We start from the raw sequence: 22,294 nt of genomic DNA, 5'->3' as shown, positions 1-22,294 counted from the left end.
TAAGGTATATTTACTAAAGAATAAGGTATATTAATGAAGTTTATACTCATAATGTTGAACCATTAGTAAAAGTGTATTTTATATTGAGAATTAATATGTATAAATTTTAAATTTTTTTATTTTTCAGATATTCTACTCTCCCCTGGCCCTCTTCATACCACCTTCAGTATATGCTGTTCATCTTCAGTTCAATCTTCTCTACCAATTTTGGATCCACACAGAGGTAACTCTTTTTTTTTTTAAGTTTTATACCTAAGTAGTTAGCCTGAAGAAATGTCCTGGAAATCCACTAGCAACTGATTTATTGTGTAAGAAAAATCTTTGTCTGCCTTCTTTAAGGAGAAACATCTGTTCATTTTTATTCCTTTTTATTGAATATATATTGCAAAGTTTATAAGAAGCAATGAGGCCAGTTGGTCTCAATTAAATAAAACAATTTTTTGAACTATTAAGTACCAAAACATTCTAATACTATATTCAGTACAATATCTTCCTGTATTACAGTTTATTAAACGTTGTTTACCAAAAGATGTTGAAATTCATTTCCGTTTCAAGATATGAATTTATACCTATAAATTTTTATATTGCATAAATATATGTAATTACATATTTAGTATATTATTTATAATTATTATTTTATACTATAATTTATTATAAGATAATAAACAATATTTATATGTCAGTATTGATACATTTTACTGTACATATTTATACATACACATACATATATCAATCAAGCGGGAACTCCTCGAAAAAAGTTTAATGCTTAAAGAAATTGTGAAAATATCATTTGATTGAAAATCTTGCTTTAATTTTAGAGTTTAGGTTTTATTTAGAGAGTGTTCAATATGTTTAGCCTTTTTCTCCCCCAGAAAAGTGAAAAAATATAATTTCTTGGGTTTTATGTGGTATCTCAAATCGTCAGATTTGAATGTTTGCAGATAGATCGTTAAGCAATTGATTGTTTTATTAACTATGGTACTGTTCTGGTTGTTAAATACCAAAAATCACAGGCCCAGGAAAACTTACTTGTAAACATGAGAACCTCTCCAAGCATTTCACATTTGTTGCAAGCTTTTTGAAGTTCTGTAGGAAACATGTTGACAGGTGTTGCAGCTGGTTGAACAATAGCGCAAATCACAGCTGCATTCGATACCAAAGCTTGATACAACAAAGTGCATTATTTCATTAATCTGCAGTATTTCATGCTACTGCTCTACTTGGAATAAGGAGACTATTACTATGACTTTGGACATGTGAGCCATTATTTGAAGACCTATGGTGAAACAGCATTGCATTTTATGGCAGTTGACATACATCAAACAGTCAATAGGACAACCATCTGAAAGAGTTGTTGAGGCCAATTCTGACTGTAGAGGTCAAAGACCAAATTTGTTTAAATCAGTAGAGGAAAGCTTTCTGATGATTTACATGGAGGGGTTAAAGGAGAATTACATTTTTTATAGCAGCTCTGCTACAGGTCAGGCCGCGTGTTGGGTCACGTATTAGTTTGGATACAGAACAATGGTCCCTAAGTAACTTCCACCTTTTCCTGTGCCCCTCTGAAAGGTCTATGAGCTAGAGTTTCATCACAGTATGTAAAGGGGCAGTGGGGGAAAGCCAGTGGTGAGACATTTCTTTTAAGCTCAGGACCTCCAGGTGGCTTCATTTCCAAGCTCAAAAGCAACACATTACAACCTTTCACTTGTCTTGTACCTCATATTTTTGAAAGTACTGTATCATGTATAATTACTACAGTTGAGCTGCACAGGAAGCAGGAACACCCTTTCTGCAATTGAGGTTTGGCTTTTGAAATTTTAAATTATATTTTAAGTGTGAATACATTTATAAGATGTTTTTTACAGCTGTGCATTTAATTACATTTATTATTATAGACAGCATACTACCACTTGTTTGAAATAACAGAATCATGCAGGAAGTAGAACCAAGAGATTTGTAGCTGTGGCTTTTCAGGGGCGAGTGAAATCAAGACCTGGAGTGGGGAGAAGATTTAACTTTTAAAAATATTTATTATTATCATGTGTTTGCCCTAATTTTTTAAAGTTTAATACACAGAAACCATACTCCACTCACAGAAACCCTATGTCAGCCATGGTACACATGACAGTGGTGGCCAAGGAGCCCTGATTAGTCCTGAATGGAGGTTTGATTCTTTCAGTTGTTTCAGGGCTACTGACAGCCATGAAATCAGTTTTCACTCTGAGGGGGATTTGGCCTTAAGAAGGTACTGATTTTCTCAACGGAAGGATGAGTTCATTCATGTCAGTCAATCAGGGTAGGATAAGAGAAAATAAAAAAACAAAATAAAGCAGAACAGTAACAACATGCTTTTTGAAAGATTGTATGTGAGAGAAAAAATAGATCCTAAAACTAAAGAGTTTATAATGAAATTTTCTGTTTACTTTTGGATTACTTTGATGAAGACAGAGCAGTGTCCATCCCCTTCCTCTTTTCTGAAAGTTACAAAACCTTCTGCTATAAACTGTACTCTGCTGTTTAATTTTTGCCTCCGTTTTTGTTTATTGCTCATTCATCTAAAATGTCTGCAGCACATAGTCGGTGAAGCTCTTTTCTTCTGAGTTTACTGAAGAATACTTATTATTTAATACGTGTTTTAAAGTTAAGAGCTGTGGAATGTTGTCATTTTATTTGAGATTATAGATGATATTTCAGTATTAGTTGATTCACACAGTACAAAGTAATAGTGGCATCTAGTACCTTATCATTATCTGTTACCTTTGATTTACTATCATTGTTCATGTACATATCAGTCAATGCTTGTGCAGAGAAATATAAAAGAGAAATAATTCTTTGGTATTGAAGATTTGAACCCATATGATTCAAGGATTTTTATAGTGCTGAACTAAAGCCCTTAAATGGAATATGATGCAGTCACAAACAAAATGAGCCATCTTTTTTAAAAAATTTTATTTATTTATTTATTTATTTATTTGATAGAGATCATAAGTAGGCAGAGAGGCAGGCAGAGAGAGAAGAAAGCAGACTCCCTGGTGAGCAGAGAGCCCAATGCGGGGCTCGATCCCAGGACCCTGAGATCATGACCCGAGCAGAAGGCAGGGGCTTAACCCACTGAGCCACCCAGGTGCCCCTGAGCCATCTTTTTATGTACTAATATGGACAGATACCCAAAAAAACAACAGTGTATAGTATATGCTAATATTTGTATTAAAAAAGGGAAAACAGGGCGCCTGGGTGGCTCAGTGGGTTAAGCCGCTGCCTTCGGCTCAGGTCATGATCTCGGGGTCATGGGATCGAGTCCCGCATCAGGCTCTCTGCTCAGCAGTGAGCCTGCTTCCCTCTCTCTCTCTCTATCTGCCTGCCTCTCTGTCTACTTGTGATCTCTCTCTGTCAAATAAATAAATAAAATCTTAAAAAAAAAAAGGGAAAACAACTATATGTTTTATATGTTCACAGATGCATGAAATGTTTCTAGAAGTACAGGTGGGTAGCCAACTCTTTTCTCAGGGGAGAGATACTTGGATAAACTAGGGAGAAGGATTAGAATGAGATATTAACATTAATCTTACGCATGTTAATGTGGGCAAGGAGCTCTCTCTTTGGGTAATATTTCTCTAATAATTGATGATGTTGTGCAGCATTCCAGGTACTTATTGGTCATTGATGCATTTGCTTTAATAAACTGCCTGTTTAAGCTTTTATCTATTTTTTATTGACTTGTTTGCTTAAGTGACTTGGAATTCTTTATAGATTCTCATTATAAATCACTATCAGATTTATGCATTTCAATTATATTTCTCCATCCTGTAGCATGCTTTTTCATTTTCTTTTTGATTATTTTGAAAAAAAAATTGAATTTTGAAGTTTATCTTTTTTTAATGGTTAGTTTAGATGGTTTTTCTTGTTTGTTGTATTTTCTCCATGAACTCTTTATCATTTTTATGAATACCCACTTCTGTGCACCATTTAAAAGTAGAAACTTTCTTTCAGCCTTTTGATTACCTGAATCCTTTTTTGAAAAGAAATTGACCGTATGTGGTCTGCTCTAATTTTAGGCTTCTGTTCTCTTCTATTGATTTCTTTCCTCTTATCCCAATCCCTCACTTTATTATTATAGCTTGACAGGAAAACTTATTTGTACAATTGATTAAAAAAATTTATTTAAAAATTCTCCAAGACCATCTTACTTTCTTATTGTGTAGTCTTTGAATAGACAGTTTTCTTTCTTTCATTCCTTTGTTTATACCATATATTTCTCTCTCTCTCTCTTTTTTTTTTTTTTTTTTTTTTTTTGCCTCATTGCTTGGAGTTCACAGGTAGTATATTTTAGGTCAAATTTTGAAACAAACAAACAAACATGCCCATTATTTCCTTAAACATTGTATCTACACCTTTCTCTTTCTCCTGTCTTTGGACTCAAAATGCCTGTTTATTAGACTATTTGATATTGATTCATATCTCAGTAATGCTCTCTAATTTTTTAAATTTCACTTTCTTATTTAGATTGGTTAATTTCTGTTAACTTGTCTTCAGGTTTAATTACCTTTTACCTGCTCTCTCTAATGTACAAATTTTAAGCCCATTCAGTTGGATTTCCCACATCAGATATTATGCCTTAAATTTTTGAATTTCCATTTCTTTTTTTCCTATTTATTTATTTATTTATTTTTAAAGTTGTTCCTTTTTATTTATTTATTTATTTATAAAGTTTTATTTTATTTTATTTTTTCAGTGTTCGAAGATTCATTGTTTATGCACCACACCCAGTGCTTCATGCAATACATGCCCTCCTTAATACCCACCATGAGGCTCACCCATTCCCTTACCCCACCCAAACCCTCAGTTTGTTTCTGAGTCCACAGTCTCTCATAGTTCGTCTCCCCCTCCGATTTCCCCCATCTCACTTCTCCTCTCCATCTCCCAATGTCCTCTGTGTTATTCCTTATGCTGCACAAGTAAGTGAAACCATATAATTCACTCTCTCTGCTTGACTTATTTCACTCAGCATAATCTCTTCCAGTCCCGTCCATGTTGATACAAAAATTGAGTATTAATCCTTTCTGATGAAGGCATAATACTCCTCATACAACTGTCCCAATCAATATGACACACCTATAGAGTAAGCATCAGCAGAAGTTAGAGTATAGGAGAACCGCAGGAATGCAGTGTGCAGAATTAGAAAGCATAAGAGATATGTAGTGGAATTATGAAGCTACATAACTGAAGAGACAATAAGAACTGGAAGTTTACAGAAATGTGGAGATAGAGAAAAGAGTAGGAAAACATAACTTTACGGCAGCAAAAACAAAGCGGTAGCAGCATGACCTGAGATTTAGATCTGACTTCTTCATACAACTAATAGAGTGGTTTGCTTATGGCCCTTTTATATCCAACATTATGATTTTCATGGAAGTCTAGCAGTATTTATCTGTTCTTCAAAACCTTATGGAGTCTACCAAGACCCAGTCTTGTGTAAAAACGTGGTTTTAAGGACATTTATCTATTTCATCTTACCATTTTATTAAACCATTATATATAAAATATGTAACATTTGTAACATGAATTCTAAGTCATGATTGCAGAGAAACAAGTTTAATTTATCTCAGATTTCTGTAGCTGTTATTTTGTTCTTTGTATTAGAATTATTAAGCTAGTTGACAAAGCTTTTTCATTATATTAATTAATATTTATTTTGCATAAAGACACTTGGGAAGATATTCTTGAATATTTCACATACTGTAATTATTAAAACCTAAATATGCATATCATAACACATAATTATTCATCTCAAGTGTGTTTTATAAAATATAGTAAAAGTGGGGCACCTGGGTGACTTTAATTAACACAATTAAACATCTGCCTTCAGCTCAGATCACAATCTCAGGGTCCTGGGATGGAGCCCCAGGTCAGACTCCCTGCCCAGCAGGGAGCCTGCTTCTCCCTCTCCCTCTGCCTTGCCCCTAAACTCGTGCTCTCTCTCTCTATCTCAAATAAATAAATAAATTTTTTTTTAAAAACATAATAAAAGTAGGGTCACCTGGCTGGCTCAGTCTATGGAGCATGGGATTCTTGACCTCAGGATCCTGAGTTCCTGCCCTGTGTTGGGTGTAGAGTTTACTGAAAGAAAGACAGAAGGAAGGAATGAAGGAAAGAAAGAAAGAAAAGGGAAAGGGAAAGAAAAAGAAAAGAAAGTAACTATTTACATAATGTAAACTGGTGTTTTCCTTTTGTGGCTTCAGGAATTATATTATCTGAGTTCAAGTCCTGACTTCATTTATTACTATTACTGTGACCTTGGACAGTTCAGTTTACCTTCTGTGCCTTAGTTTCTTCTTAATAAAATAAAGATAATAACAATACACAGTATTGAGTATTAAAAAAGCTAGTTCATATTCTAATCTATAGATGTTTGTAGTACTATTGCTTTTCTTTTTATCTTTTCTGTAAACTAGATAACTGTTTTATTTTATGTCACTTACTAACCATTCCTAGCCATCCTTATGATTATTCATACACGTTTTGTACTTGTACTGTTTTTGTTCCCTTAACATTCCTAACTTTTTTTGGTAATTTTTTATATAAACCATGCCAAAATGCAGTTCAGTTCATTTTAATCTGAACTTTATTTCTGCTTCCAACACTGCATCCTTTGAGATGTTAATTAGGTACTAAGCTTGAAAAAAAAAGGGGGGGATAAGGTTCTGAGGTTCCTGGGTCAAATAAATTTTGCAAATGACAAAGTCTGAAAACTTCTGTATCAAAGAAACTGTTTAATTGTACTTAATCTGTCGATTTTTCAAGCATCACTTTCCAATAGAATGGCCCCATCTTAGGATGCCAGCTGAGAAGTGCAAATGTGCAGAATCTGAGCGCCGCAGTCCCGCCCTGCTGCCCCCCACTTCACGGGGGAGCACGGCTAACCCCCCCCCGATTTTAATGCAGTCCATATTTTGGTTAGTATGAATTATTAATATGAATAAATGCAGTTGGATTTTAGACTTAAGAAAATAATGCACAAATTTGCTTTAGAAAAATGTGTATCTTTATGAGCTTGAGATTCTGATCATGAAATGCATTGCTCAGGTTTTTTTGTCATAATCTTTTTTTTTTTTCTAATTCAGGAACTAGTCAATGTAGAAAATTATGAAATTTGCCAAATTCAATATATCTTTTTAAATATTTCAAGTATTATATCCCACAGACATCCACTGAGTGCCTATTTCATTTGTAGTCTTGCATATAGTAACAAAGACAAAAAAAATAGAGAGAGACTGGAACAATGAGATACAATATTCTGGATGAAGGAAAAGTAGCTCAAAAGATATTTTTAAATGACTGAATTTTAGAAGACTAAACAGTTATAGTCATCCCAAGCCACAAATTCTCAGCTACTGATATTTGTCATTTGTTTGATCTGTCCCCAGGAAAAAATTGAAGAGATGACATTTCTGTTTATTTGTCTCTTATTTACTTCTTTTTGCATGTCATTTACTTATCCAGAACTCATGTTTTCAGAAAGTATTTTAAGCATTTTGACAAATACTATCTCATTAAATCTTCATAACAAGTTTATGGAATAGGTAATACTGTTTCCTCAAGTTAAGTACTTTTTAAAAACTTTTATAGTTTGTAAAGAATGAATATAATTTCAAATAACCTCAGTTAATGAGGCTTTATTTTAAGGGTACCTGTAGAAGTACATGCAGCAGGAAACTATCCCAGAAAGTTAATAGACAATTTCAGAAAACTGGAAATTTTATATTCACCAACTTTGTGGCAAACACTATCCTTTTTCAAAGCTAAGAATATTGAGATTCTGCAGTTTATATAAGGGAACCGAACTGGCTTCAGAGCTTATGTTTTGGCCATTACCTAATTATTATTACCCTTCCTCTTCACTCTATTTATTTGGTTATATCTCAGTGTACCATGATGGGAGGCAACAGAGTTCATAAATAACCCACATTGCACAGTGAAAGAAGTTCAAACCTATTGGTTAGTTAAGAGAGGACTCAGTGTAATCTTGCCTGGATCAAATTACTGTGTGACCTTTATACACATCTGTTTGTCCCTCTTAAAATGTAATCTATCCTCAGAGGTTAGTCCTACTGAAAATCCTCTGGTGATGTTCAGTTGCTTGATGAACAAAGTCGAAATTGCTTTAATTTAATGTTTCTCTTGCACCTTCAAATAGATTTCCTGTGTACATCCTGTTACTTTCCATTCTGTGCAATTCATTCGGAGTTGACTACTTTCCATTTCCCAAATACATCTGCTATGTAATTATTACTGTTTCTCTTCTTTCATATTTTCTACATTTTGCTATTCTATACATTCTTTAAGGCCTCACTCAAATCTTCATAAAGCATCTCTTCTATCAAGAGTAAATACTTATGTAGCTCAGACCATGTATCGGTCACTGCTAAATATTTCATAAGATGTGTTTATTTAGGGATGCCTGGGTGGTTCAGTCAGTTAAGCATCTGCCTTCAGGTCAGGTTAAAATCTCAGGGTCCTGGGATGGAGCCCCATGTGGGGCTCTCTGCTCAGCAGGGAGCCTGCTTCTCCCTCTCCCTCTGTCCCACCCGCTTGTGCATGTGCTCTCTCTCAAATAAATTAAAAAATCTTTAAAAATAAGATTTGCTTATTTAATTATCATACAATCCTATTGTCCCCATTCAAAGAGAAGTTGAAGTATGTAGAATTAAATAACTTGCCTAAGGTTGTAGCTAATTAGTAGTAGATAAGTGATTCAAGACCTGGTAAACTATTTTCTCCTTTCCTCCTCTAAAATCTGGTATCAGTGATTTTACATTTCTTAGAGATGACCAGATTACGTGGAACAACCCCAATATATGTCTGTTTTCCTGGCATAATTGTTAATAGCTCATCCTTTCCTCTCTTTGAAAGTATTACTCATTTTCCTCCTAAACAGCTCTTGATCTCTCTTAACCTTTCCATTCTGTTATCTCACCTTAGCTTATGCTCCTTCCATCAATTACATAGATGGCTATGATAGAATATTATTCTCTTCTATTCCTACAGACTATTCTCTCTTCCAAATATTTGCATACAACAGCTATGGTGGTGATTTTAGAAACCCAGTTATATCAGGCACTGCCAACATGAGTACAAATATCCACAATAAGAAGTTTTGAATGGCTTTCTGCTGCCTCCAGGACAAAATCAAATAACCTTAAATTCATGAATGGATTTCAGGGTTCTTAGAACATGACCCTGCCTTACTGCTCTGTTCTCATCCCATTAGTCAGATGCTCCAGCTAAACCACACTTCCATTTTGCTCTCACGCACTCCAAACGCTTATTCATTTTCTGTATTTATATATGCTCTCTTTGTTGATGACCTTTTCCAAACATTCTTCATAATGCAACTCAATTACCACTTCCTTATGAATGTCTTTTTTCACCTCCTACGTAACTCTGTAAGTGCACTTTTCTTTTTTTCAAATTTTATTGTATTTTTTCAGTGTTCCAAGATTCATTGTTTATGCACCAGACCCAGTGCTCCATGCAATACATGCCCTCCATAATACTCACCACCAAGCTCAACCATCCCCCCACCCCCCCTTCCAAAACCTTCAGTTTGTTTCTCAGAGTCCACAGTCTCTCATGCTTCTTCTCCCCCTCTGATTTCCCCCAATTCACTTTTCCTTTCCTTCTCCTAATGTCCTCCATGTTATTCCTTATGCTCCACAAGTAAGTGAAACCATATGATAATTGACTTTCTCTGCTTGACTTATTTCACTCAGCATAATCTCCTCCAGTACCGTCCATGTTGATACAAAAGTTGGGTATTCATCCTTTCTGATGGAGGCATAATACACCATTGTATATATGGACCATATTTTCTTCACCCATTTGTCCATCGAAGGGCATCTTTGCTCTTTCCACAGTTTGGTGATTGTGGCCATTGCTGCTATGAACACTGGGGTACATATGGCCCTTCTTTGCACTACATCAGTATCTTTGGGGTAAATACCCAGCAGTGCAATTGCAGGGTCATAGGGAAGCTCTATTTTTAATTTCTTAAGGAATCTCCACACTGTTTTCCAAAGTGGCTGCACCAACTTGCATTCCCAACCAAGAGTGTAAGAGGGTTGCCCTTTCTCCACATCCTCTCCAACACACGTTGTTTACTGGCTTGTTAATTTTGACCATTCTAACTGGTGTAAGGTGGTATCTCAGTGTGGTTTTGATTTGAATCTCCCTAATGGCTAATGATGAATCCATTCCTGATTAAAATGCTTCAAAGTATAGGGATAGAGGGGACATTCCTCAACTTCATGAAATCGATCTATGAAAAACCCACAGCGAATATCATTCTCAATGGGAAAAAGCTAGCAGCCTTCCCTTTGAGATCAGGAACATGACAAGAATGCCCACTCTCACCACTGTTGTTCAACATAGTACTGGAAGTCCTAGCAACAGCAATCAGACCAACAGAAAGAAATAAAAGGTATTCAAATTGGCAAAGAAGAAGTCAAACTCTCTCTCTTCGCAGATGACATGATACTTTATATGGAAAACCCAAAAGACTCCACTCCCAAACTACTAAAACTCATACAGCAATTCAGTAATGTGGCAGGATTCAAAATCAATGCACAGAAATCAGTTGCTTTCTTATACACTAACAGTGAAAATATAGAAAGGGAAATTAGAGAATCGATTCCATTTACTATAGCACCAAGAACCATAAGATACCGGGGAATAAACCTAACCAAAGACGTAAAGGATCTGTACTCGAGGAACTGCACTTTTCTTTTCATTACTGCTGTGTTCATTTCCATTTCCACATTGGGAGTTAAGGAATAAGAGTAAGCTTTGTTGGGGGACGTGAATACTGTAACATATTGGTTCCTGCTTATGAAAAGCATTCAGTTAATAATGCTGATGTTTACTTCTTATACATCTATACTGTATTTGTTACTAAACTCTGTTTCTCCCATTATTCTGAGTTCCTTGATAATAAAAAGTAAAATGTGGCTTGTCTGTTATGAGAACATATGTTTGTGTATATAAGTACATATATTATATACATATAAACTTTAATAAATACATATAGCAGTGTTTAAATACTTATATCTCTTGTTGATAATAAGTAAATAAGTTTGTTATGTTTATACTTATTTGTACTTATATCTGGGGTACAGCTATGCTGTATCTCCCTAATATAAATTTTTAATGGTTATGATCATATATCTTTTAGAATTTTAAGGATTTGAGGAAGAAGCAGTTATATTTTAAAACAAATGTTTTTGAAAAATACTTATTATAACAAAAATCAAATTTCATGCTTTTTATCTATCAGTTACTTATTTCAATAGTACCTAATAAGCCTTCCATCCTGGAAATAAGCTGAGACATTTCACAGCACTTCTGTCTGTTTACTCCCATAGTCCCTGTTACTCCTCTCTGAATTTCAGGTTCCAGTTCTCTCTTCTTCCTTCTTTAGAATTTAATTTACTTCACTACTTTCATATTGCCTCTAAGTAATTTCATAGTCTGTAGCTCTAATGCTAATTCTCTTACAGATTTAAGGTCAGTGTTTCCAATGTGTCATTTAATATGTTCACAAGAATACTTGACAGTACCCAGAGTTAACATATTTAAAATGTATTTCATTATGACTCAAGTCAGAGGCTCTTCTTTACTTCCATTGCTACTTCAGGTCAACATCATGGTCAAATATTGATGTTTCCAAAGAACTCTTTGACCTCTTTGTAGCCTGTCTTCAAGTCCTATACGTGTTCTCTCTAGAAGTGATCTTCTGTTCTGTTCTGTAGTTACCTTTTAAGATAATTCACCCTTAACTTATTCACATATAATTTTGTAGTGTTTTCCCAAATGTATTAGATATGTAAATCTCTTTGAAATTCATATATTTAAAAAAAATAGTTCTTGAGTGCCTACTGTGTGCCAGACGAAGAGACTACTTTAGCCTGATGACCTGAATCAGCATTGCTTGTTACTATCACTTTGAGGATTCTGTCCTCCTTCAAGAACCTGTTAGAGTCCAGTGATTCTTTCCTAAAGGGAAGAAACTTCGCATAAAAAAATAATTTTGTTGAGCTTCCCAAAGCTCATCGAAAGACTATCTAAAAATTCATAGATCACTATTTTAAAATGTCTGTTGTGAAAGGAATGGAATTTGAGGGTTTCCAGCATAAGGGAGAAGTTGGGAATCTACTAACAGAATTGAAAAGAAGACTATTTTAAGAACAAGAAAGTAATAAGACATAATGTCTAAGAGTATAGGTTGTGTAATCAAAGAGAAATCTATCCTCTGTTGGAGTTTTGTACACTCTTGTGTTTGCAGAACCTAAAAGCATTCCCACATAATGGAATCTTAAGAAATGCTTGCTGAAGGATGGGTGTGAATATTTAGTAAAGTTATTTAAATTCTCTGACCTTGCTTTCTAATTTTTAATGAAGGTAATCATACCTACCCCATGAAAGTGCACTGAGGCTTAATAAAATAACATATGTTAGGTGTATATAGTCAGATAAATAATACTAGTTATTATGGTATCTATTATGAAAGAAGTCATAAGACTACATATTAGAATTGGTACATAAGGTCAGAGTTGGATGGATCACATGCATGTATCAGAGTTATCTGGGTGCTTACTCAAAATATAGAATAATAATAGACCCCTTCTAAGAACCATAGAATATACATAAATCTCCTCTGACCAAGGATAGGAATCTGCAACATTGATATTAGGAAGCTTGAGCACCATGAATATGGGAGCTCACAGTAAACTTCTTAAAGACAAAGACTGTGTTTTATTCATCTTCGTTTTCCCATTGTCTTGAACTTGGATGACCATCAACAACTACCTTTTTTTTTTTTTAAGATTTTATTTATTTATTTGACAGAGAGAGAGAGATCACAAGTAGGCAGAGAGGTAGGCAGAGAGAAAGGGGGAAGCAGGCTCCCTGCTGAGCAGAGAGCCCGATGTGGGGCTCAATGCCAGGACCCTGAGATCATGAGCTGAGCCGAAGGCAGAGGCTTAACCCACTAAGCCACCCAGGCACCCCAACAGATACCTTTTTAATTAACAATTGAACTGATCTTATTAATTAGACTTTTTACAATATATGTATGTATTGGAGAGGATCAGGAGAAACAAATTCTCATAGCAAAGACTTAGATCAGAGAGGACTGAATTGTGTTCCTTCAGATTCCTGTGTTGTAACCATAATCCCGAATGTAATAATATTTGAAAATGGGGCTTTTAGAAGGTAAACGAGTCATGAGAGTGAAGTCCTCATGATGGGATTCGTGCCCTTGTAAGAAGAGCCATGAGAGAAAAGATACAGTAAGAAGGTTACTGTTACCAAACACTAAATGTTCTGGCACCTTGATCTTGAAGGACCTTCTAGTCTCCAGCACTCTGAGAAGTAAATGTTTTTTAAGCCGTCCAGTATATTGTATTTAGTTATAGCATCCTGAACTAAGACAATTGTTTTGAAAATAGGGCAAATGAACTTGAGACAGATACTTGTAGCATCTAATCTACTGACTGAAAATCCATTCTACATTTATAATAGTAATCAAAATTTAGTTAGTTTTAGAATGAGTTATGTATTTGGAGCATGTATTATAAGACTGCCAGGACTGGATATTTAAACAAGGACTACTTGACCCCTCAGTTTATTATCTACATTTTTTTTAACATAATGTTACTAATGATAATAACGTGGTTCTTTTTTTCTCTGAGTACCCAAACTGGTAGTATAAAACTTGTGTTTCACTAGAATGAAGTTTTATATGGTTATGCTTATGAATGTTTCCTGTTTCCCGTCTGTCAATTTAATTAGTGTTGTTAAAAAAAGAACATCACCTGGAATCTACCTCTTTTTGAAGGAACACATTCAGTAGCTACTTGCATGCATTTTTCCAAAGAAAAATCAAAAGTGTTACTTAAAATATAAGCTGAGACAAATTCAAATAAAATGCTAACTTGTCTAGCTCTTGTCCTCTTGTTTGAGGAATAATGCAATCATAAGTGACAAGAATCAGCCTTCAAGATAATTTATTATAAACGTGGTCCTTTAAAACTGCTGTTTATTGTATAAACATAGCCTCGTCTCATTCTTCTTAAAACTAAGCTTTTAACTCTTTAACCCTATGGTATAGATTCATCAGAAATTTACTCCCTATGAAGCTCTTCATGATTCCAACAGTCCTGATTCCTTCAGACTGTTTTATTTCCAAACTATAAATATTGTTTTTCACTCCTCAGTGTGGAAATTTAGCTACCTTCATATTACATGCTTACTGAAGTAGAAAGCTGCCTAATCAGATAGGAAAACATTTGGCTATGAATAAATCAGCATTTGTCGAGGATTTCAAAGTGTGAACCTAGGCAGACAAGCACACATCCTAAGAGCTCTGCTTTCTCTTGCTTCCCTGTAGAGAAATCAGAGGTTAATATGGCTGCCACCACCATCTGTCTAAATACTTGAGTGTGTCGTCTTGAATTAACATAGCAGTACTAGTGGGGGAGGTCATTAAGATTTTATTTTTACATTTCATCACCAGATGCTCTACAATATAAATTTATCCATAAATGTTCAGATTGATTAAGTTTTTAACAAGGAGAACAATGAGTGTTTAAAAATCAACTAATTCAGAACAAGAAGTAAAATTATTTTAATATGTTAACTGGTAGTGTTCATGGATTTTATTCTTTTCCTAAAACTTTAAATGAGGAATTGCTATAGAATTTCTTAGTAGTAAAAACATATTCCTATATATGTTCCAACCAATAACAATGGACATTGTCACTCATTGTAACTTTAAGAAATGGTTAAATTACCTGTAACCAAATTGTAATTTCCATTGTTCTATTTCATGATCTCTCAAAAGATCTTAACATAGGACTTTTCATAAACTGAGCACTTAATAAATACCTCTTAAATAAGTGAACCCTCACACAGTGACTGTTGAAGAAGCTCATGAACAGAAGAGAGCTCTCTACAGTGTTCTCCCGGGGCCATTAGTGGGATTTTTTGCAAAGCTAAACTCTAGGGGGCTAGATAAAAGCATATATTTTTACTAAAGGTAATTCTTAGCTTTTGACCTAGAAAAGAACTCAATTTGCTTCTTATTAGGTAATCTTGTGGCATTTATAAATTCAAGTGGGTTCTAAGTTCAAATATCTGTACTGTGAAATGGTAACGGAAAAGAAAAAAATGAGTGCTTTTCTCATCCTTCTCAAAAGCACACAAAATTTTTGAAAAAGAAAACTTTTTATAAGACCTTTTTATCTGAAATAGTTCTGCCCTTCCATTGAATAGTCCACTAGATGTAAATAAGCTTCCTATAGGAAGTGCCTGTGTTATCACTTCATTTCCTTTTACTTCTAAAACCTAGTAAATCCAGGAAAATTCAATAAATCTTTGCAGAATGAATGGACTGGCTAACAAGGGACTACTTGGTTGGCTTATTATGCAACTATCTTTTCCTAAGAAACTTCGATAAAAATTTATAAATATAGATTTTAATTATCTGAAACACTACTTCCAATGCTGATAGAAAATGCTTATTGGTAATTTGGTACTTAAAATAGTTGTTGATTGACATTCAAATATATATTTAGTATATAGGTAAATATATTTAATAAGGATAAATTTATATGTATACATTTCTATATTTGTCCTTCAGATTTTCTGTCTGTAAATACAGCTATAATACTAGAATATATATTGAAAGGTCATGGAAATATTCATAACTGCTTACTTTCCAAAAAGATATGCATAAGACTATAGTTATTGTAAAGCTCTTCCCAAATAAAAGATTTTTCAAATTTTTTATTCATAAATGTACATGCAGACATGCTTAGTTGATAGACAGTTAAAAGAAGGAAAGAAAAAGAAAGAAAAGAGGGAAGGAAGGAAGGTAAATTACCATGAAATAAACAACTGATCATGGTATAATTATTAGTCCATTTAATTTTAATTTGGGTTTGTACTGAATCTTGTGACTAATCTACTTGAAAAGTTTGCCATTTTCAGACCGTATGTCAAGCATATCATTCATATATATATATATATATATATATATATATATATATATATATAATGTGACAGTGATTTGTCTATCAGGTAATAAATGTGTTAGGAACAGGCTTAGTATTTCCCTTAAATACTGACTGCAGTGAAACATGGAGGCCTACAGTTGTATCAGGGTCCCTGGAACATCAGTCATGCATAATGCTATAAAGAAGTCTTGACTAGTTAGAGTTAATGTCATCCCTATAACCTATGCTCATCTGAATGCAGACATTTTCCTGCTATGGAGATTTCATTTCACTTCACCCCCAGCCCAGTCACTCCTCAGCATCTCTCATATTGTAGGCACATTCATTGTTAATAAGTGTTCTGTAAAACACATGCTTCTTAGGACATATTTTCCCTATTATGATTTTTTTCCTCTCAGACAGGAAGCATGAATATTTGTAAGCATGTCTTACTTGGAAAGAAATTTATAATTAACTATGGGCTCACACTTTCTTTCTGAAAAGTAAGTGGTTAAAAATACTCCTATAGGTTTTCAATAATATATCCCAGTATTTTTAGTACCCATTTGTAAGTAGGAAAACTGCAGGGTAGAAATATAATGTGACATTCCAAGTAGTATGCTAAAATTTGACAGAAGAATAGAATTGAGATGTTTCTTTCAAAAATGAAAATAGAAAGTTTCTTCAACATCAATTGTCAGAGTGATTGAGAAGAGGCAATTTTCTGAGCAGTTCATAAAAACAAGATTATTTTGTTTTGAATTAACTGAATTTTTGTTAAAAGCGAGTGGGGCCCTCCAACTTGTGCCTTAGTTAATCATTTCTGCACTCTTACCTGATCTACAAAAACCTAAACAATCAATATTTTCCAATCAGAAGAATCAGTGAAAATAACTAAGAAATGTATAGAATAGAATATGTTAATTTTATAAGAAATAATGTCAGACAGTACATTAATTTAGAACATTTATTTTGATGCTTTACAGAATTCAATTCAAAGTGATTTTTCCATTTCAGTTGGAAAGACCTACAGAGATATGTTTTTCAGATTATATAGGGTAATCAGAAAACTCCTGAGAGCTACAGTGTAGAAGGAATTAATTACAACCAATTCATAGTAGACATTTAATTATTTGATTTTTACCACATGTACTTACTTTATCAATTTCTAGGGCAAAATTATTCCTGCCTGATAACCTAGAAAACAATGGAAGTTTCACTAACCTTTAGGTCTCTAAGTCATTCAGCTCACTCAAAATGTGACAGCAGGGCAAGGGGGAAGAAGGTTCATAAGAACTCTCAAAAGCCATTTCAGAATCATTTGGTGATATGGAAACTGATACGGAGATTTTATATCTCTGGCTCCTTTTAACTGAAGCTGAAGCCCTCATAATCCTGTACTGAGAGAACATAAAAATAGTTCAAAAAATTCACCTACCAATTATCAGCAGAATTCAACTATCCCATTATCTGCACTCTGATTTTCCATTTTTCTGTTTTCTATCTGTCTATCTGTTTTCTATCTGCCTATCTGTTGTTCTATCTGTTTGTTGTTACTGGTGGTTGGCCCCTTCATTTTATCTATTTATCTTAATTTTCCAATTCACTAGATCACAGGTCATGTTTGGATTTGCTCTCTGGGCTTTAAAGGCCAAGGGCACTCTAGACTCATGTTTTGCCTCTAGTCTTGGGAATGACCACTAGGCTCATTCCTTAATGTACCCCTCCCTCCAATTTCCAAACTAGAAGACAGGAATTACACAATGCTTCCCTCCGGAACTGGAAAAAGATTGAAGTACAGCAAGTCACGTATACCCATGAAGCAGAGGGCATTCTCACCGTTGGGGTACTGTTCTGTGCATTGTAGGATGTTTAGCAGCATTGAAACCCACTACTCACTAAATTACAGTAGTACTTCCTCCAGTGTGACTGTCAAAAGTATCTCCAGACATTGCCAAAAGTCCCCTGGAAGCACAGTCATCCCCATTTAAGAAACACTACTATAAAGGGTTGGGAGGGCTGTGAGGTGGATTTATCTGCTCAGTACAGTCTTGTTGGGCAGTCACTCTGTGCAAGAGCATGTTGCATGTGCTGTGAGAACCTTGAAGAGGAGCAGGGTCCTGTTTGTGTCCTCGCTGAACTTACAATATTGTAGAGGAAGTGAATACAAATAACTGGAAATCAGAATAGCAGGATGTAAAAATTAGTGATGTCTCAATATGTATTCAGAAAAAGGCAAACAAAATTATCATTTGAAAAATCAAGGAGAGTGTTTCAAAATGTAGTAGGACTTGAAGGAATAGCAGAATTCCAACAGGTCGAGATGGAAGGTTAAGGTCTTTGAGGCAGAAGAAAGAGAACATTGGAAATCGGTCTTGAGGAAGAATTTGAACTGCTTTGAATTCGACATGGTTTGAGCTTTATTTATTTCATTATGAGGACCCTTTCCTTCCAGTTCACTTTATTTTTGATGAGGACAATGACATGATGAGAAGATGACAGTGTCTATGGGCCCTGTTCTCTTGCTTTTATATTTAACTCCTTTTCCAACCTCTGCCATAAACTGTGGGGAGAGAAGTGAGTTTGTGACCAGTACAACAAAAGATCCAGAGCATTTCTGCTGGATAAAATTTAATCGATACAATCGATGAAGCTTATTATTATAAAATTGTTTTATTTATTTATTTATTTATCATACAGATATACAAGAAATGATCCTTTTGGAAAACAATGATTTCAAGAAATAGGCAGAAGACATATTACTGTTTCTAAAGTTTGGCTGAGAAATTAGCATTCAAGTTTTAATAGTATGGAAACTGAAAACATAAATAAGAGGAGCAAAGGAAACAATCTAAAGACCTTTGTTTGGAACATTGGTTCTTAACCTCTGAGGACTCATCTCCTCCTTTGAGTAAATGATAAAAACAGTAGTTTCCTCCCAGAAAAAATACCCATTGGTACATACTCAAGAAAGTTGGTATAACACTTAAGGGTGTTCTTGATTTTCTGAAGCCCATTCATGGCCTTTCTAGGCATCCATTGTTCCCAGGTTATAGAACTCTGACAGAAGACGACAAGCATACAAGACTTAGACAGTACTTTGTGGACCTATGAAAGACCAGAAGTGCCTAAAATCCCATGAGGGGGCAGTTTAGAATCTGAAGCATCTAGGCTCCTTATAAATACTCGGATTTCTTTTGACTGAGATGTAGTAAAAAAGTACTTAGTTATTGTCCATGAAACTTCTAAAAGTTTAAATTACTTTTATTTGATGGAAATATTTCTGTATCTCTTAGAAACAATATAATAGAAAAATAAAAAGAATCCTGAGTTGAAATCAAGAAGATTTTAGGGCTTCTTCCAAGCTGTTTGAACTTGGACTAATAATTTAACTTCTCTGAGCTTCAGTTTTTATGCTTTTTTAAAAATAACAAAGTTTGGGACTGTGTGGTTTTTAAGTCCTCTGTTATAAAATTCCATCATTTAAATTAACTTATCTAAATGTTAAGAAATAAGACAGAAAAATAACTTTCTAAAATGACAATAGCTGCAGTTACTTCCACAGTAACATATTTTCAGGAAGTGATTCAAAGCTAGATGTGGTTGAATTGCTAAATGACTGAATTTGCAAAAGTGGGCAATAATTAAGTCATTATGCTCAACCCGTATTACTTATTGATGACTTCTCCATGATTTTGAGTCAGAAGAGTTTTCTACAAGAGAGGTTCTAACTGGGCTGTCTGAATGATGAATCATTCCCCACCGAGGTGGTCTTCCTCAGCTCCACGGTACTCATAGGCACTACGAGGAAATTTGACTGTGGTTGCCTGTGTTGCACTTGGCTTTTAATTTAAAAAAAGGGGGGGGGGCTTTCAATATTGATATCACCATGGTTCAGCCTGTAGAAGCAAAAGATTTTCTTGGAAGAAAATGGCTTGACATTAAATATATATATATATATAATGCACTCAGCCAGGGCTCCAGTCATACGAATGCACTCACCATTTGTGTGGCTTTAAATCTGGCTGCACACATGCCAGGACCAAGGATCAGAAATGCATCTGGGTAGCAGAAGCTGGTCAGTGTAGTCTCCTCCACCCCCTTTTGTTGTCTGTTTTTGCAACATATGTTAGGCACGAAAGGGACAAACAAGGATGAAATGGTTTTCTCCTTTTCCATCTGGTTCTCTGCCAGAGATACAAAGCCCGAACAGAGCATCAGATTTCAATGTTCTGACTGCTGAGAAACCCCACTTTCTTTTTCTCTATCCATCACCATTCTTCTTCTTAACAAATATTTTTCCACCAAGTACAAAGCAATGGAGTCCAGTAAAATACAGGGCTATTTCTACTTACTCTCCTCCCAATCCCTGGTCATTAATACTCCCATTTGTGGGATAATACCTTTTGTGGCTTATTTGATAGGAATGTAGTCTGATGTAAGTGCTATATATTCATAGTATTTTGAACTCCTAGAATTAAAAAAAAAAATACAGATAGTTCTTTGGGTATAAATAAATTCTGTTCTGTGAGTTACCAAAAAGTCTGTTGTTTGGAGCCCATAGGATATTTCTCATGGAAATAATTTTAAAATGGTGATAAAACTCTAAGATAGAAGACAGAATGGGTGGGGGAGTGGGGGAAGGAGGCAAAGAAGAAAGGAGGGACGGAGGGAGAAGGGGACGGAGGCTAAATCAATACAGGACACAAAATATTACACATCCTTTGCACGCAAACATTTGTCTGTTCCATAATGGAAACTAAAAATCCCTTAGAAGCTTGGCAGCAGTATGGAAGGCAAGGACTGCTTCTTTCAAGTGCGTAAACAATGGGTTCAGTAAGGAGATGGTGGTGGCACCTGCCCTCTGGAGAGCTACAGGACTGCCATGTGGCGATGTTGCTGCAGCTTCTACCTCAAGAGGGTATGGGACCCCACAAGCTGGGGACAGTGTGACTACTGCAGCTGTTCACATTTGCAGAGCAATTTTTAATTGAGTGTTTTAATGTCAGTCAGACATTGCCAAAACATGATTAAATCCCACTGTATAAGGAGTTGCAATCTAGAAATTTGTTTGGGACTTAAAGATCTATTAAGGCTAAGAGCATTACTATGTATTACTAGAGTAATAATTACTTTTATGTGAAATTTTATCCTGAAAATTTTCAAACATTCAGAAAAGTGGAGAAAATAATAGAATACATTTATATATATCCATCATTTCAATTAAAAAATCATTATGATTTTGATTCATTTTCACTGGTTATCTTTTTTTGCCTTTTCTTTATTCATTGCCAAGTATCTTTTAGCAAAACATTGATCTCATGTCATGTATCCATCAGTTATACAGCTCGAAAAAATATTACATCTTCCTACACGATGACAATTCCAACATAATTTGCAATAAAAACAATTTTTTTATTGTGTAATAACCCATATATAATCATTGTCTTAACCCTTCTTGCCTATAAAATGTCTTTTTTTGTTTGGTTTGTTCAAACCAGTATTCAAAACAAGATCACCACACTCCATGTAGTTGTTATGTAACTTAAGTGTCTTTTGATCTTGAGCAGTCCCATTTCTGCTTCTACCCCGTACCACTGACCTGTTGCCGATTCATGTTGATGTCATGATTGTCAGGGGACGGTTTTCCTTGAGCATCATTTAACTCATTCTTTTATTCCTCGTATGTCCTCTAAATGGAAATTAACTCCAGGGGTGAATAATTTCTTAAAATACAACAGTGTTTTGATTTTGTCATTAGTAGGCTCTAACAAATCCATTTAGATATAAATAAAGTAAATATTCTGTTATTTCCCATGGTTGATGGAATAATAGTGTAATCAAAATTAAAAAGGTTCCCGTATTACTTAATGTTGATTATATAGCACACCAAATGTCTTATATGTGGCCTGCTATTCTTTTTTATGACACCAACCTGGTTCCTACACTCCTTACAATTTGCAGGCTCTGGCATGGGGATCCTTACTGAGAAATGTTGAGAGAGAACTTTTAAAGAGTTAGAGACCACATTATGAAGGGTCCTTAACTGCAAAGATAAACAAACAAAGAACAGGCCCCTTCATGTATCTGACTTTTAATCATGCCTCTAAAGTGGCACTATGATGGTGCATCAACAGGTAAAAGATCACTTGGGATTATATTCGAATAAGCAACATCACCCTAATTCAGTCGTTAAAAGCTGTTCCTACATGGCTGAGTATTGGATGAAACCAACTCTCAACTAA

The 22,294-nt window shown here is 34.8% G+C and overlaps 1 protein-coding gene across 1 annotated transcript in view; it reads left to right on the top strand.

Annotated features, from left to right (window-relative positions):
* Positions 1-22,294, top strand: part of LOC111147401 (alkylglycerol monooxygenase) — a 344,434-nt gene that overhangs the window by 146,492 nt on the left and 175,648 nt on the right. The window contains exon 5 of the mRNA XM_022503409.1: positions 128-223. Coding sequence (XP_022359117.1) covers positions 128-223 — 96 coding nt within the window. The remainder of the gene's footprint in view (positions 1-127; positions 224-22,294) is intronic.

Source organism: Enhydra lutris, unplaced genomic scaffold (genome assembly GCF_002288905.1).
Source record: "Enhydra lutris kenyoni isolate GAN:26980312 unplaced genomic scaffold, ASM228890v2 scaffoldscaffold16, whole genome shotgun sequence".
NCBI lineage: Eukaryota > Metazoa > Chordata > Mammalia > Carnivora > Mustelidae > Enhydra > Enhydra lutris.
The sequence above is the reverse complement of the archived record's forward strand: the minus strand, read 5'-3'. Positions and strand labels throughout refer to the sequence as shown.